Source organism: Heteronotia binoei, chromosome 1 (genome assembly GCF_032191835.1).
Source record: "Heteronotia binoei isolate CCM8104 ecotype False Entrance Well chromosome 1, APGP_CSIRO_Hbin_v1, whole genome shotgun sequence".
NCBI lineage: Eukaryota > Metazoa > Chordata > Lepidosauria > Squamata > Gekkonidae > Heteronotia > Heteronotia binoei.
The window spans coordinates 71,364,567-71,380,992 of record NC_083223.1 but is presented as its reverse complement, the minus strand read 5'-3'; the positions used below and the strand labels follow the sequence as shown (position 1 = coordinate 71,380,992).

The 16,426-nt window shown below is 47.6% G+C and overlaps 1 protein-coding gene across 1 annotated transcript in view; it reads left to right on the top strand.

Annotated features, from left to right (window-relative positions):
• Nucleotides 1–6,447: 6,447 nt before the first annotated feature.
• COL9A1 (collagen type IX alpha 1 chain) overlaps nt 6,448–16,426 on the top strand; it is a 117,502-nt gene continuing 107,523 nt past the window's right edge. Inside the window, exons 1-4 of the mRNA XM_060235570.1 lie at nt 6,448–6,588; nt 6,915–6,988; nt 14,377–14,454; nt 14,666–14,798. Coding sequence (XP_060091553.1) covers nt 6,575–6,588; nt 6,915–6,988; nt 14,377–14,454; nt 14,666–14,798 — 299 coding nt within the window. The 5' untranslated portion in view covers nt 6,448–6,574. The remainder of the gene's footprint in view (nt 6,589–6,914; nt 6,989–14,376; nt 14,455–14,665; nt 14,799–16,426) is intronic.

Sequence of the window (16,426 nt, the reverse complement as noted above, 5' to 3'; positions counted from 1 at the left end):
TTTGTTCACAGCTGCAATCACTGGATTCAAGTATCTTCAGATTTTGCCAGTTTGAAAATTAGACTATACAACTGATGACACATGATACAACTTGCAAGTTAGGTAGTTTAGGAGTGAGATGGTATTGCTTGAAAGTCATCCAGTGAATGTGTCAGAGTGAGGACTTGAACCTAAGTTTCCCTAGTTCTTGTCCAGTTGTAGTTTAATTTCATCTGCCCTGGTCCCTATATTTGGAATAGGCTGGGTTATAAGTCTGCAAATGAGTGAACTGTTGCAAGTTTTAAAGTGACTTGCAAATCAGCCTTGGGAAAGGGCACACTGAATAAAAACTCCCAGTTGTGCAGTTGATGTCATAGCATAGGCGGCCCTGCTATATACTCATATTAGTTTAGTTTAGGTGCCACTAAAGCCAGTTTATGTTTAAATGTGTTGCAGATAACAATCCATTGGTTTCAAAGAGTCTTAAGCACAACTTATTTTAGTTGACTTGGAACTCACAGATATAGCAAAGTTAGACCTGTGAGTCATGTGATTTTTAACCTCATCAGTTCATATTTTTCCTGTTTGCATTCCATTTCACTGTCTGTTTTATAGCCAAGTATTATTCCAGCAGTTTAACTGATCAGTAGAGGAGAAGGAAATATATCCCGTCTCAATATCTCTGTTACTAAGATCTAAATTACTTCACAGCATGTGACTGCATCAAAAGGAATGTCCTATGCTGGGAAACAGAGGGAGATCTCTTCCACTTGTTGATGTTTTATTTCACACAGCTTCACATGAATCAACAGGGATAGCGAGAGAGCAAAAAATGAGGGAATAGACAGTTCACACAAGAAGCACAACCACCCGAGGCAGCATAAATGACAGGAGCCTCAGCAAAGCTTAGTTTATTATTTCAGAACAAATTCTCAGTGGAATTAAACTGATAGAGACCATTTTCAGCCTTTGGCTGAATTTTCTGACTGTAGCCTCAGCATAGCTTTGTTTATGAGTTGAACTTTTCTCTCCCTCTCCCAGGGTCTCTCTTGTTGCTATAAGTGTGGTAGTAAGAGTGAGTTGTGGTTGCAGTTTTCCTGTTCTTTTGCATGCTATTATTTTGGTCTATGTTCCCAGCCATCTCCCCTTTTAAAGGGTAGGCAGAAGGAAAAGAGAAAGACCTGAACTGTGTACTCAGGGTACTTTTTCAGAGACTTCAAAATGGCTAATAGAGCCATCAGTAATTGTCATACAAACTTGATTGGTTTTCTGTCCCGTTGTAGTCTCTGTTCAAAAAGTTTCTGTAGGTTAGGGGTTTCACTCATTTGTTATGAGGGCCAGATCTGACATTATTTATTTATTTATTTGATTTTTAGTCCACCCTTCCCATAGAACAGACTCAGGGCAGGTTACATCATAAAAACAATCAACAATTAAAAAAACAATTTAAAATATATAAAATCTAAAATTACAGAGTAACAATAGATACTAAAATGGCAAATTCTGCCTCATAGACATGGCCTACCGTCCAGGTCCAGCAGGTCTTATCGCACTGGGATGGAATGAAGTGGGGAGGCCAGTAACAAGTGATGTCCACTGCCTCAGCTGAAAGCCTGGCAAAAGAGCTCTATTTTACAGGCCCTGCGTAATTGAATCAGATCCCGCGGGGCCTGGATCTCCAGGGGGAGATCATTCCACCAGGTAGGGGTCTGGGCCAAAAAGGCTGTCAAGGCCAGAAAAACATCTCTGGGGCTGGGTATCACCAGAAGTTGTTGAGCTGCTGATCGTAAAGACCTATGGAGCTCATACAGGGAGATGTGGTCCCGTAGGTATACTGGCCCCTGGCCATGTAAGGCTTTAAACATAAGTACCAACACCTTGAACTGGATCTGGTACTCAATAAGTAGCCAACGCAGTTCATGCAGCACAGGATGGATCCATGCCCGTATAGGTGACGATGTCAGCATCTGTGCAGCAGCGTTCTGCACCTGCTGGAGTTTCCGGAGGAGGGTCAAGCCCCATGTAGAGAGAGTTACAATAATCTAGCCTGGAAGTGACCATCACATGGGTCACTGTGGCCAGGTCATGGGGGATGAGATACGGGACCAACTGTCTGACCCACCTCAGATGGAAAAAGGCCAATCTGGCAGTGGTGGTAACCTGGGCTTCCATAGTCAGAGAGGCATCTAGGAATACCCCTAAGCTCTTCACCCTCTGTGTGGGCTTCAGTGGATGGGAGCCTGATCTCTTATCCAAACCCCCTGTAACCTAGGCATAGGACCTCCATCTTCGATGGATTCAATTTCAGCTGGCTGTGTTGCAACCAACCAGCCATGGCTTGCGATGCTTTACCCAGTTCCTCTGGGGCCTAATCCAGGTGGCCATCCATTGTAATGGGTGCCACTGGGATAGTTCACCCTCAAGTACCACCCTTTGTACCCGACGCTGGAGAAAGGAGACCAGCCATTGTAGGGCCAGCACCTGTTTCCCTGCATCGGTGAGACGGTGGGTCAACACTTTATGGTCGACCATATTGAATGCTGCTGACAGATCAAGAAGGATCAGCAGCACCGAACTGCCTTAATCCAAATGCCTGCGGAGATCATCCACCAAGGTGACCAACACAATCTCTGTCCCATGGGCAGGGCAGAAGCTGGACTGGAAGGGATCCAGGACATCAGCATCCTCCAAGAAAGCCTGAAGCTGCGTTGCCACCACCCTCTCCAATACCTTGCCCAGGAACTGCAAGTTCGAGACTGTGTGGTAGTTTGCTAGGACCATAGGGAGCAAAGATGGTTTCTTCAGGAGAGGACGAACCACTGAGACCAGGGCCAGGCCATGTGTGTCATAAAATGTAATACTGGGCCATGGATGTCATAAAATGTGATGCCAGGTAGCGGAGACACAGACAAACACAATTAAAGATTTTTTTAAAACTTTACAAGTGTTTAAAATATTAGCACTCTTGTAATATTATGCTTATTTAACAGTCTCTGATAACTGACAGCTCTTGCTCTGAATTATTGTATCAAAATCTGGAGATAGTGTCCGTGCTGTTCAGGTGTTGTTAAGGGGTGTGTGTGTAAGTTGCAAACCTACTTTTGATTTATTGACATTCACTGCAGGAATCTCATGGTCCATGCTTTGAGCCTAAGACTTAAGGGGAAATTATACATAAGTTGCTTCATATGCTGGTCAGTCAATGGAGACAATAGAGGCTTTGCTCTGTAGCTCCTGTGTGATTGAGCAAGCCTGGCAAAGCAAGCTGTGATGCAGAAGGAAGCAAGAGAGAGAGAGAAGGAAGCAGATGACAGTGAGTTGCTCACAGGCCTGATAAGAGCCCTCTGGGGGCCTGATCCATCCCTAGGGCCACATGTTTGAGACCCCTGCTGTAGATTTTTAAACCATGCAATCTCTTTCCACCTTCCAAACAGCAGGATAAAAAAATAGATCTGTGAATCCTATATTACCATGGTTCCCCCAGCATCTTAGTGGAGTGCATCAGTGAGAAGAGTGCATTGAAGCCTCCATTTCTTTCTTCCTCTGAGCTGTTTCAAGAAGCAAAGAAGATAGGAAGAAGGGGAGTCAAGCTACATCAGGAAAGCCAGATGGTACCTGTCTGGAAGCTATATTCGCCCTTTAGGCTGTCAATTGTCAGCATTTATCATAGAAATAAATACTGTATTTTCTGATCTGCCAAGAAATGCAAAGACAGAGGACGTAAAACAAAGTATATCTATAAAGAGCTCTATCACCATTTTGTCCTGTCCATTGTCTATAGTTCATGGCCTTTTATGCCTTGTTTTTATGAAGTGATTTTTTATGGCTTGGTTTTATGTTGTGGCTGTATAAATTAATGTTTAATTTTGTGAGCTGCCTCAAACAGTTCACTGGAAAGGTGACATATGGATTTTGTAAATAAATAAATGTTTGTCTTTCTCCTCTGTTTTGCTAACCTGTGAAGTAATTTAGGTTCACTGAGCTTAATAACTGTTAGGATTTGATCCCGTATCTCAGGCTTTCATCCAACACTCATATCACTGCACCGTACTGATTCTCAGAGTGGTGTAGCTTTCCCTTTCATTTAAGTTAAATGGAAATCCTTATAGGTGAGGAAGTTCCACTGGCTGTCCCAATCCTGTAAGGATTCATTGGATTGGGCTGCTAGACAATTTAAGAACTGAGAGGGTAACAGAGGAGCTGTGGTAGACCCATCCGACTTCCTTGTATACTCAACCTAGTACTTATGTATTTTACATGACCACAAACTGACCCTCCCCCCCAATGCTTATCAGTACTGCCATCATGCATATGTTCCCTTTCTGGCCATTTGTAGCTCTAAGTTCTAGAACAGCATGACTAGAGTTTCATCAGTAGACCTGAAGAATTTCAAAAAAACATGTGAGTGGTTGCCCTCAAGAGACCTGAAGGTTATTCACGATGGCATTGGAGCAGCAGCTGGATAATTCAGTTGACCAGAGAATGGAGGGATCAGCTGTGCATCCAGTGACTCTGATCCGCTCCCCTGATTTCTCTGGAAGTGGTTCTGAACCTCCCTGATTTTATTTAATTACTTATACCATAGGCCACCTTGTAAACTTACCTTCTTACATTCCTCTGGAATAATTTTATTTTGAATTCTGCTAGAACAGTGAATGAAATGAATCGTTGAACAGTGAATGAAATGATTCACTGTTCTCACCCACTTTTTTGCAGACATCTCCATGACAAATAGCACATGGAGGGAGAAATAATATAGCAGCAGAGAAAGTAAAGTTAACAGCAGCCCTGGTCAGCCAATATCAATAATTTTGCCCAAAGCATTCCCTTAAGAGGCAAAAGTTAGGCTTCTAAAAAAGTTCTGATTTCTTTCTTCAGGAAGAGCTCTTGTTCCTTTCCCCCCAATGCTAACACTACACTGAAGAAAAACGTAAATTTACACAGTCTTTTTCTCCAAAGTTGTTTAAATGAAACTACAGTGCCTGATGTTTTATGCTTCAGTTGGAGCATGAGAGTCAGGAAATGGTTTGCTCTGACAACATTTTATTGTATTCTGTCTGGACATTAACAGAGAACGCCTTCTCTGTTGTGTACTTTGGATAGTTCTTCACAACTAGGCCTTTCTCAAACACTTTAGTTTGGACTGGCACATAATCTGATGCTTTTACTGAATGCCTCCTGCCATCAAATATAACACTTGGATTCACACAGGAATGGCTTTCCCCCCTTAACGTACACAGAGGGTCAGCTCTATTACTTCCTTGAAGATTGTTTCAGAGGGTAGCCATGTTGGTTTGAAGAACAGTATCTATTGTGCTGAGTGACGCTAAGCCCCATTCTTTCTACACCTCAGTTTTCCCTAGGGGAAATTTCCCAAAAGGTATATTTCATTGAAGTCTCCCACTACCCTACACAGCTAGGGGCACTTATTCTCACCACTAATACAGCTGAACAGCCGCTGCTCTGTACCTTCCCATACAAAAAACCTTTATTTCAGACAGCTAAGAGCTTGGCTTGTAATCTTCTGGTTCAAATCTCATCTTTTCAGCTATGATGGTTTTATGGTAAGTGACTATAAGTCTGAGCCTTCCATCTTCAATATGAGAACCACAGTACTGACTTCTCCCAGATCCAAATCCAAATTTCTGTCCACAAAACTACATTAGGCTTTAGAGTTTTGTTTTGCTCTCTCTCAATTCATACAGACATATCTGAACATGTATGTTTCAGGGCTTTTTTTTTGTAGAAAAAACCCAAAAGGGACCTATTTGCATATCAGGCACACATTACCATTGTTTCACACAGACCGTTTTTGTAGAAAAAGCCCTGCAGGAACATTTGCATATTAGGCCATAGCCATGATGCAAAGCCAGCTGGAACTGTATTCCTTTGTGTACCTGCTTAAAAAAAAAAGCAGCCCTGTATCTTTCTATGTGTTTAAAAGAAGTCTAAACTACAGTTTCACTGGCAAGACACCAATTAACCTGCTGGGATGTATAAAAGTTGATTTTTTACCCTAGGTAGCCTTTATTTTTTATCAGATTCAGATTTAAGCAGTGAACCTCCCATATAAACAACCTGCATCTTTTCAGCAAATGTCCTTTGCAGCAGGACTCGCAGCAGATATTACCTCATTAGGCAGTCAGTGAGAAATGAAAAATGCCTTTTGCTAGCATTTGAAGTGCTAGAACTTATCCTGATTAGTGTAGTTGCCAAAATATAAAAAATATTCTTGAGTTACCTCCAGGCTGTAATCCCATGTTTGTCTCCCATCAAATACACCCATGCCTTCTAACTCACTGAGTATCCTTGTCTAACTCAACATTCCTACTTTTATCCCCACCCCTCTCTACTGCTCCATTTACTGTTTTTATAACCCTTCCAAATTCCTCCTCCTTATCCCCTCAAGAACACGTAACTCTGTGCAGCGTCCACCTCCCCTGCTCTGCAGAATTCTTAAATCATTCCCTACAGACATCCTGCAAGAGGCAGAGAAAGCTGGCTCTGGGACATCTCCCCCCATGCTTCATTTGATGGAACCCAAGTTCAGATGTTCAGTGGTCTAGCAACCTAAATGCTAAGATAGGGTGTGAAAATGAAGGGCAGCAGGTAAGCAATCAAGTGTATTTAAATGAGAGCAGCCACTGGAAGAGAAGAGAGGGAAAGATCAACTGACTGCATTTAAAATAGACCTTGCCAGTTGAGTTCTCGGCTTCTTTGCGTTATGATACTTACGCATTTAAAGATGAAAGTCGTTGTCAGCTTCTCAGGTACATTTTGTTGCATTGTGAAAAAAAGATACAACCATGGAATCTTAAACACCCTTGCTTGCAAACTTCTTGCTAACAAATCTTTAAAATAATTTGCTATGGTTAAGAGATGAAATGACTTCATTTGGAAGTGTGCATTCATGTTGAAGCTGTCTTTTCTTACAGGAAATATTCAGTTTTCTTCTACATGTGCTGTTTTATGGGGTTTCTGGCATCAGCTACTATTCAACAGAAGACAAGTAAGAATCTGTTTCATTATATTTACTAAAAATTGTGGCAATCAAAACTATTATCCCATAGTTACTGAAAAGTACAAGTGTAAAGTGGTTAGCCATATAACTAGGTTATTAATGAATGAATAAAAAACAAGGGATATGACTGTATGGGCAAGATGCTTTTCATGACTGTCATTTTAAAGGGTTAAACTTTATACTTTTATTTTTTCCATGGCACTTTAAAAAGGGGTAAAATAAAAGTATTGCATTTCTGAAATCACAGATTCAAAAATAATTATAGTTGTGTGTTGTATTGGGCCAATATCTTTTGGTTAGGAATATGCATATAGAATAGAACTAATGAAGACAAGAGTTCTCTGTAGCTTGAAAAAACATGCACACTCCTACACTGAATAGAAATTGACCCAGTAAGACACTGGTGTGAATCAAAGACAGAGTGAGATATCCTTAAGCCCAGTAGTTTTATTCACGACACTGACTTTCTGATTTTGTAAATCTTATGTTCTCAGAACAGCCTGTCAGCAGCACTATCTTTAACAAGCTTTATTGGGCAAAGGTATGAAATAATTATATTAGATAAATAAAACAATTAGAATGGTGATAACTTATGTTCCTTGAGTAGAAGAGGCGAAAATTTTTGATATATTTCATTATTTAGTCATGGGAGATGGAAACTATCCTTCAGAATCAGTCTTTGTATTGGACAACAGCCTCTCTATGGGCAGGCAGGGTATCTCATTCCATCCTGTACAAGTCTTTTTTTGGGACTGGTGATGTTTTCCTACTGGACCTGAAGCATTGCAGAAATAGAACTCTTAAGTTAACTTAAACCAATGTTTAGTTTTCCTTTTTGATTCTTTGGAGGAGGGGGTTAAGAGGTAAATGCATGGGTTGGTATTTTCCCCACTACCAAGTGTTCACAGTTGCTGCTTTGAGTGAGCCCTTCAAATGGTGAAATGGCTATAGCATTTCAAATGGTGAAATGGCTATTTGTCCTTGCAAGAGACTTTCTTTTATGCTCTTGTTCACAACCCTGAATGCCTTTACCCTGTAGGGTATGTGATCAAACATGGGAGAGGAAGGAGTGGGAACATTTGAAATATCAAAGGCGAAGGGAGGGAAGCCAAGAGCTTTGAATCCCAACTGTTGGTTGGGCTGAGGTAGACTTGGCACTTGTTTGTTTTGAATTAAGTGTACATGTTGACTTAGCTAACTAGTGAGCTAGCAATTTCCAAACCACTAGAAGTTTCACACTATAGAACTCTTTATACAAGTCCATGTCTGGGAAGGTAGCTGACTTTCAGAAAAGTAAGGAAGAAAACAGTTATCTACCATTGCTTTTCTATACATTTCATAAGAAATCTAACACCATATCCACTAGGGTTGATCACAGACCTGAACCTAAGCCAAATCAGACTGAACTTTGGCTGGTTATGAACCCTTCACTGAGATTTGGGGAAGGAGCCTTCCCCAAATGCTCCCTGAGCTTCTGCTTGGTTTGGGTGTCTGGCCCCCAACACATGCACACCACTTCTGGATGGTGTTGGGTGCTGCCCCTGCCATGCCTTCATTATCCAGAAGTGATGCAAGTGCATTACCTGACATGCTTATGTCACTTCCGGGTAATGTGGGTGTATTGGGGCAGTGCCTGATGCCACCTGGAAGTGGCATGCGTGCGTTGGGGGGCTGATGCACTTGAGTGCATCCAGATGATGCAGGCATGCTGGGGGCAGCACCTGACTCCACCCGGAAGTGATGTGCATGCATCTCCAGGGGCCCCCCTGTGTCATGGTTGATGACGACTAGGTAGGACGACCAGGCAGGACTCCCCCACACACCTGAATTGGCAGCTGAGCCTGTAGCTGGCCCCTCTAGCACTCCAGAGGTTGACAGCTTGCTGCCTGAGCCATCATCCCCTGCACCTGACCTGATAACAGAGGAGGAGGCACAGCTGCAAGCAGGGAGCCTGCCCGACTCACCTCCATGGGTAACGCAGTTGAGGGAGCGACTTCACTGAGACTTACCAGCCCGTTGGATGCATGCCTATGAGGAAGTCCTGAGTTTTAGCAGGAGCTTTCCCACCTGCTAATTGGAGCATCACCAGAGGCCCATTTAGCTCCTTGCTCAGGGGCTCTCTGTGAAAGCAACAAGTCGCTTTCTTGATGACCTGCATCCACCCAAGCTCTTGCTTGTTCTCTTTGGCTTTTTGACTCCTAGCTCCAGATGACCTCCACCCCCTGACTTGGCTACCTGTAGTGTATCAGTAAATAATATGCGACCGGGCGCAGGGGCAACTGGGCCGTCCCAGAAGCCCCAGCGCAGGGCGCGCATCTCCCCGCCTATCAACAGCTGTGGCGGGAAGTTCAACGGGTCAGGATTGGCCTGACCAACCCTGTAGGTTGTACCGGGGATTGTATATAAGTGGGACCCGGCCCGCGTGTTCCCTCTCTTGCAACGTGCTCCTAATAAACCATGTTGCCCTACTCTCGTCTCCGCCTCGAGTACGTTACACTGGCGACGAAGGTGGGATCCTAGCCTTATCGGCTACGACGGAGATCGTGGGCAACGAACGACCGGTCGCGTCCGCCGCCGCCACCATGGCCAACCAGGGCGGAATCACCGGCTACCTCGAGGCCTTCGACCCTGCAAATCCAGAGGGCTGGGAGTCCTACTCGGAACGGGTCGAGTTCTACCTCCGGGCCAACAAGGTTACCGACGCCGGAGCAAAGAGGGATGTTCTCCTGAGCGTATGCGGGCCTGCCACGTTCGAGATCGCAAAGGGTCTCTCGGCGCCCGCCCGCCTGGCGGAGAAATCCTACGAGGAGATCATCAGACTCCTCACAGGCCACTTCTTGCCGCAGCCCTCCCGGGTGGCTCGCAGATTCCTGTTCCACAGGAGGGACCAGGCGGCAGGAGAATCGGCCGCCGACTATCTGGCGGCCCTCCGCAAGATCGCCGGGAACTGCAACTTCCCCCAGCTGGAAGACACCCTGGCCGACAGATTCACGTGGGGCCTCCACGACGAGAGGCTCCAACAGAAGCTCTTCGCCAAAGAAGAGCTCACCCTCCAGAGCGCCTTCAGCGAAGCGGTGGCGTTCGAGAGGACCTCCAGGACTTTTCCCAAGACCCGGTCAGACGCCGTCCACCACGAGGAGCTGGACCACGACCGCATGGAGGAGAGAGAAGCCTACCAGCTGCGTCGCCCCGCCGGCCCCCCCAACAGAGCGGCCCAACGCCCCCGAGCGGCCGATCGACCACCAGCGTCGGAGAGGGTTCCGGCCACCAAGTGCGCCAGCTGCGGCGACTCCCACGATCGGAGAGACTGCCAGTACCGGACCTGGGACTGCCGGAGTTGCGGGAAGACCGGCCACATCGCCAGGGCTTGCCGGGCCAAGCTCAACCGCCGGAGGCCGACCACGCACCACGAGTCAGCGGAGTCCCACTCAGCAGACTCCACGTCCCTACAGGTACTGAACTTGCCCCACGCCACCCCCGATAAAATTAAAGTGGCAGTCCTCATCGAAGGGAACCCCTGCCAAATGGAGGTGGACTCAGGGTCCTCCATTTCCCTCATAGCGGAGGAGACCCTGAGGGAACTGTGCCCCCGGCAGCGGCTGCAACTACGGCCGGCGAACTTCATTCTCCGGGACTTTCAGAAGAACCCGGTGCAAATTGTGGGGTGGGCGCGGGTGCAAGTTGAGAGGGGGTCCTTCTACGGGCCGCTGGACATCCTGGTGGTAAAGCGCCAACTTGCCACCCTGCTGGGGCTGGATTGGTTCAAACCCTTGGGGATACGCGTGGAGGGGGTGGGGCAAACCTTAACGCCCAGCGGGTTCGGGGATATTTGCAAAGAGTTCCCCGAAGTATTCGATGGGTCCCTGGGAAGCTACAAGGGGCCGGCCATCTCCCTGCCCCTAGACCCCACGGTCAGGCCGATCCGGCTCAAGGCAAGGAGGGTCCCGTTAGCTTTAAAGCCAAAAATAGAGGCCGAACTAGACCGCCTCACAGCCCAGGGTGTCCTGGAGCCCGTGGACTATGCCACCTGGGAGACCCCCATCGTAACCCCCATCAAGCCAAACGGGGAGGTGCGGATCTGTGCAGACTATAAATGCACGATAAACAAGGCACTGCAGGATAACCCCTACCCAGTGCCGGTGGTAAACCACGTTCTGGCGGCCCTAGCGGGGTCCAAGATCTTCGGGAAGCTGGACCTGGCACAGGCCTACCAACAGCTCCCGGTAGATGCTAAGACGGCGGAAGCCCAAACGATAGTAACGCACAGGGGGGCCTTCCGGGTGAGGAGGCTACAGTTCGGGGTAAGCGTCGCTCCGGGGATCTTCCAGAGTATAATGGACGCTCTCCTTAAAGGGATCCCCGGAGTCCAGCCGTTCTTCGATGACGTTTTAGTCGCCGCCCCGGACCCCGAAGAATTCGGCAACCGCCTAAGAGAGGTGCTCCGCCGGTTCCAGGCTGCGGGGCTAAAAGTCAAGAGGGAGAAGTGCCTGCTGGGGGTTCCGCGGGTGGAGTTCCTGGGGTTCGCCGTGGACGCAGCGGGAATCCACCCCACGGAAGAAAAGACACGGGCCATCGTGCAAGCTCCGGCCCCCACCTGCAAAGCGGAGCTACAAAGCTTCTTGGGGGTCCTTAACTTTTATCACTCATTCCTCCCCCACAAGGCAGCCCTAGCAGAGCCCCTTCACCGCCTACTGGATAAAAAAGCCCCTTGGGTTTGGGGCAAACGACAAGCCGCCGCGTTTCAGGCGGTCAAGGACGTTCTGGTGTCCAATGCGGTGCTCCACCATTTTGACGAGGGCCTTCCCGTCATCTTGGCTTGCGATGCGTCGCCGTACGGGGTGGGAGCAGTCCTGGGGCACCAACTCCCGGACGGGAGGGAGGTGCCGGTGGCATACTACTCCCGCACACTGACACCGGCAGAGCGCAATTACGCGCAGATAGATAAGGAGGCTTTGGCGATCGTGGCGGGGGTCCGCAAGTTCCATGAGTATCTGTACGGACGGAGGTTCACCATAGCCACGGACCACAAGCCCCTCTTAGGTCTGCTGGCCCCAGATAGACAAACCCCCCAAATCCTGTCACAGCGCGTGTTGAGGTGGAATCAATTCCTCAACTCCTACACTTACACACTGGTACACCGGGCCGGCAAGGCTATGGGTCACGCAGACGCGCTCAGCCGCTTGCCGCTTCCGGAAATGGGTCCAGACCCCGCCCCCGCACACCAGGTCATGCTGATAGAAAGCCTCCCAGAGCCGCCCCTTCATGCAGCGGAGGTCGCCAAGGCCACCCAGAAACATAAGACACTTGCACGGGTGCTCGACTGGGTGGTGAGGGGGTGGCCAGAGGGGAACATGGGGGAAGATTTCAAACCCTATAAGGCCAGGAGGGAGGAACTAGCGGCCCACAAGGGGTGCCTACTATGGGGAAGTAGGGTGGTGATTCCGCCCCCGCTGCAAAGGCGTGTTCTAGAATCCCTCCATGAGACCCACCCCGGCATAGTTCGGATGAAGGCCCTGGCCAGAAGCTACGTCTGGTGGCCGGGAATGGACGGGGAAATAGAGAGTTGGGTCCGCAGGTGCCAGACGTGCCAAGAGTCGCGGCCCGAGCCTCCCAGCGCCCCCGCCACTAGGTGGGAGTCCACCAGGAAACCATGGTCGAGACTCCACCTCGACTTCGCGGGGCCATTCCAGGGGCAGATCTTCATGATAATTGTGGACGCCTACACCAAATGGCTCGAGGTCATCCCCGTAGGGTCCACCTCGTCCGCAGCCGCAATCCGAGCATTACGCAGGGTCTTAAGCACACACGGTATCCCGGACACCATAGTCTCGGACAATGGGACCGCTTTCACGTCCGCAGACTTCCAGGCGTTCCTCCAGCGATACCTTATTAGGCACATAAGGTCGGCCCCCTTCCACCCAGCCACCAACGGCCAGGCAGAGCGGATGGTCCGCACCACCAAGGAAGCCCTGGGCCGTATTGTACAGGGAGACTGGGACCACCGATTAGCGGCATTCCTATTCGACAATAGGATCACCCCCAACCCGGTCACAGGGGTTAGCCCGGCCGAGCTCCTCATGGGGCGAAAGCTCATAACTCGGCTGGACAGACTACACCCTGACCGGGCGTCAGACACCCGCGAGAGCCCCGAGGTCCGGGACGCAGTCAGGGGTTTCTTCGCGGGCGACCCGGTTTACGCCCGAAACTACGCAAGGGGGCCCAATTGGGTGGCGGGCCGAGTGCTACGAGTAACCGGGTCCCGCCATTACGACATATCAACTGAGGGGGGCCAGGTACTACGGCGGCACATAGACCAATTGAGGCGCCGCACGCTACCAGAGGAACTGGCAGACACAGAAGAGGCAAGAGCCGGAGAGGAGCTCATCGGGGACCGACCGGAGGACGCGGCCCCATCACCCCTAACGCCGGCCCAGGTAGCACCGGAACCGCCAGAGCCCGAAGGTGCCGAAGAACCAGTCCGTCCGCCACCGTCCGCACCAGGGTCCCCCGCGGCATCAGATGCGGTGGCGGTGCCTCCCCCTCAGGACCTCCCCAGACGGTCCACCTGAGAGCGCCGACCCCCCGCCTATCTGCAAGACTATGTTCATTAACCAGGGGGGGAGGGGTGTAGTGTATCAGTAAATAATATGCGACCGGGCGCAGGGGCAACTGGGCCGTCCCAGAAGCCCCAGCGCAGGGCGCGCATCTCCCCGCCTATCAACAGCTGTGGCGGGAAGTTCAACGGGTCAGGATTGGCCTGACCAACCCTGTAGGTTGTACCGGGGATTGTATATAAGTGGGACCCGGCCCGCGTGTTCCCTCTCTTGCAACGTGCTCCTAATAAACCATGTTGCCCTACTCTTGTCTCCGCCTCGAGTACGTTACACTACCTGACCTGGCTTCAGTTTGAACTCTTTGGCTTGACCCTGGACTGGACTTGAACTTTGCTCTCTCACTTGCACCCAGCCTGTGACACCCTAAACCAGTTCAGTTTGGGCAGGTTTTGCTTGGGTGTTCAGTTTGGGGCTGCCCAGTTTGCAAGCCCTGAATTGGGCCTTCCCAAACTGTGCTTATCCCTAATATTCACTGTCCTCTAAACCGTATGAATGTGGTTGCAATGTCTTGAGCTATGGACTTCAGCTGCACCAGAATATTTTCCTTCTTTTGAATATGTCCTTAATTTGTCTTCCTGAGTCTTTTGCATCCTGATTTAATTAGGAACAAATGCTGCCTCGGGGAATCAGGACAGACAGCAGTCTTGGGCATCAATAGATACAGAGAATGTGGGATTAATTTAATAAATAAGTGCCTTTGCTCTTTGCTGAGTAGTTCACCTCCATGGAATTGGCTAATGGTGTATCTGATATTCCTTGCAGGGTTTCCACTAACATTCAGTTCCAACACACAGACCGTCCTCTGCCCAGTTAGAAGGATTGGCCAAGATGACTTACCAGGCAAGTATATACTTGCAGCTACAAATGTGCTTCTATCACAGAAATTACTTTAAAGCATTTTTAGGTCTTCCTCCATTCTTGATTTTTACTTCTACAAGGCTTCTCGTTTTATTGGGGAAAAGCTGCTATTTATAGACAGTGTTAAGTGTTATTCCACTTACAGTATTTCTCAGTCTAAAACTTCCAAATTTACACTTTTATTCCTTTTTAGGATATGATCTCATCTCACAGTTCCAGCTTGATAAAGCAGCTTCCAGAGGCATTATCCGGCGAGTGGTGGGCTCCACAGACTTGCAAGTGGCTTACAAGTTAGGCACAAATGTAGACTTCAGGATTCCAACTAGGTAACACAACAAATGGCTTTTTGTATACTTTTAAATATGTGTTTAAATGTATTGTCATCTACTTACTCAGCTGGCCAAGTTACAAAAAAAGCCAATTACAAAAAAAATAAAAAGTGCCCTTATTTCCAAGTCTTCTTTCTTCTGCTTCTGTACAAAGCTACCAAGAATCTGCCTGAACCAGCTGTTTTTTGAGTGAGTTTAAATAGTAGTTGGATATACAGCAAAGAGCTGGATGGTCTGTCCCTCCATACAATGCTCCAGTTCGCACTCTGTCTCTGTTCCCGCAGTATGATACTCAAGGTGAGTTTGTGCATGCATATTCATCAACCAGAAATGGTATGGACTTGTGTGTAGGAAGTAGCCATCTCATATACAGTGGATGGAGAATCATCACAAAAATATTCAATGAAAGGAGGACATTCCTGCACTCAGTTGCAAGTAACTGCTGAATAGTAACTTGAGTAATGTGATACTGGTCTGAATCCAACCACAAATTCTGAAGACTTAAACAGGGATGTATGTGTCTGCCAGGCCCTCCTCCTGTTCCTTTACTGACCCCTCTCTGTGCCGTTGACACTCAGGAACAACATTTCATGGGATTCACAACAGGCAGGGGGAATCGGTTAAAATCATAGCCCCTTCTTGAGAAAATGTAAGTGCCTTTAGGTCGTTGGAACTGTGGAATTGGATACAGGCCACTGAGCATTATACGTACATTTGAGCCAGACTGTAGGATTTTATACACCAAAAAGTAATCCTCATGTAATCTACTTTATGTGCATTTGGGCATACTTTCTCCATCCAAGCAAAACTTGGATGCACATTGTGTCCCTATTCAAGCACTGCCATAAATTTGAGTGTGTATTTCCACTGAGTCACTTTTTGCCCTGGCCCCAAAGAAAGCTAAATATTACTTAATTTCTTTCCTTTTGCTGCATAGGCTCATAACAGCTTTGCATCTCTGAAGTACCTAACATAAACTGATTGCACAAATCAGGAAGAAGAAATTTATGCATGGTATTCTCAGTTTTGCAGGTGACCCAACTCTTCCCTCTCCCCCAGCTTCAACCAATTTAATGCAGCAGAATTTTAAGTGTGAACATCTTAATTAATTTTTTTCTGTATTTTAGATTTTATGGGGAAATGACCTGTTTTTAAAAAAGTGAAATGAGAATAGCTTTCTATCCTTCAATGTAAAAGGTTTCTATTAATATTTATAAATCATTCTAAAATATTGTAGAATTTATTTATTTTTTTGCCACAATTACAATGCTGTGTGAACTGGAAAAAGGTCATAGCCACAGTGAAGCACAGCAGGCTATGACTACAGGCATCCATTCCTGGTGCCCAAATTATGACCAATTCCATGAGTGAATCACAAAAGGTCACCTCAGAAGAGGAGGGTAAACATTTGATGCGGCTTGAATAACCTGCTTGTGAGTAATGCAATCATTCCAAGCACCTACTAGTAAAGCCGTTACACCTCACTACCCCTACACTATCGTTTATTCATATATGAAGCATGTAATTATTTTTAATATTAGACTGGAATACAACAGCTCCAGCTATTATGCAGGAAATGTGCTTGCTTTCCTGCAATTTGGCTGAAAGGCCTCACTGTCTTTCCT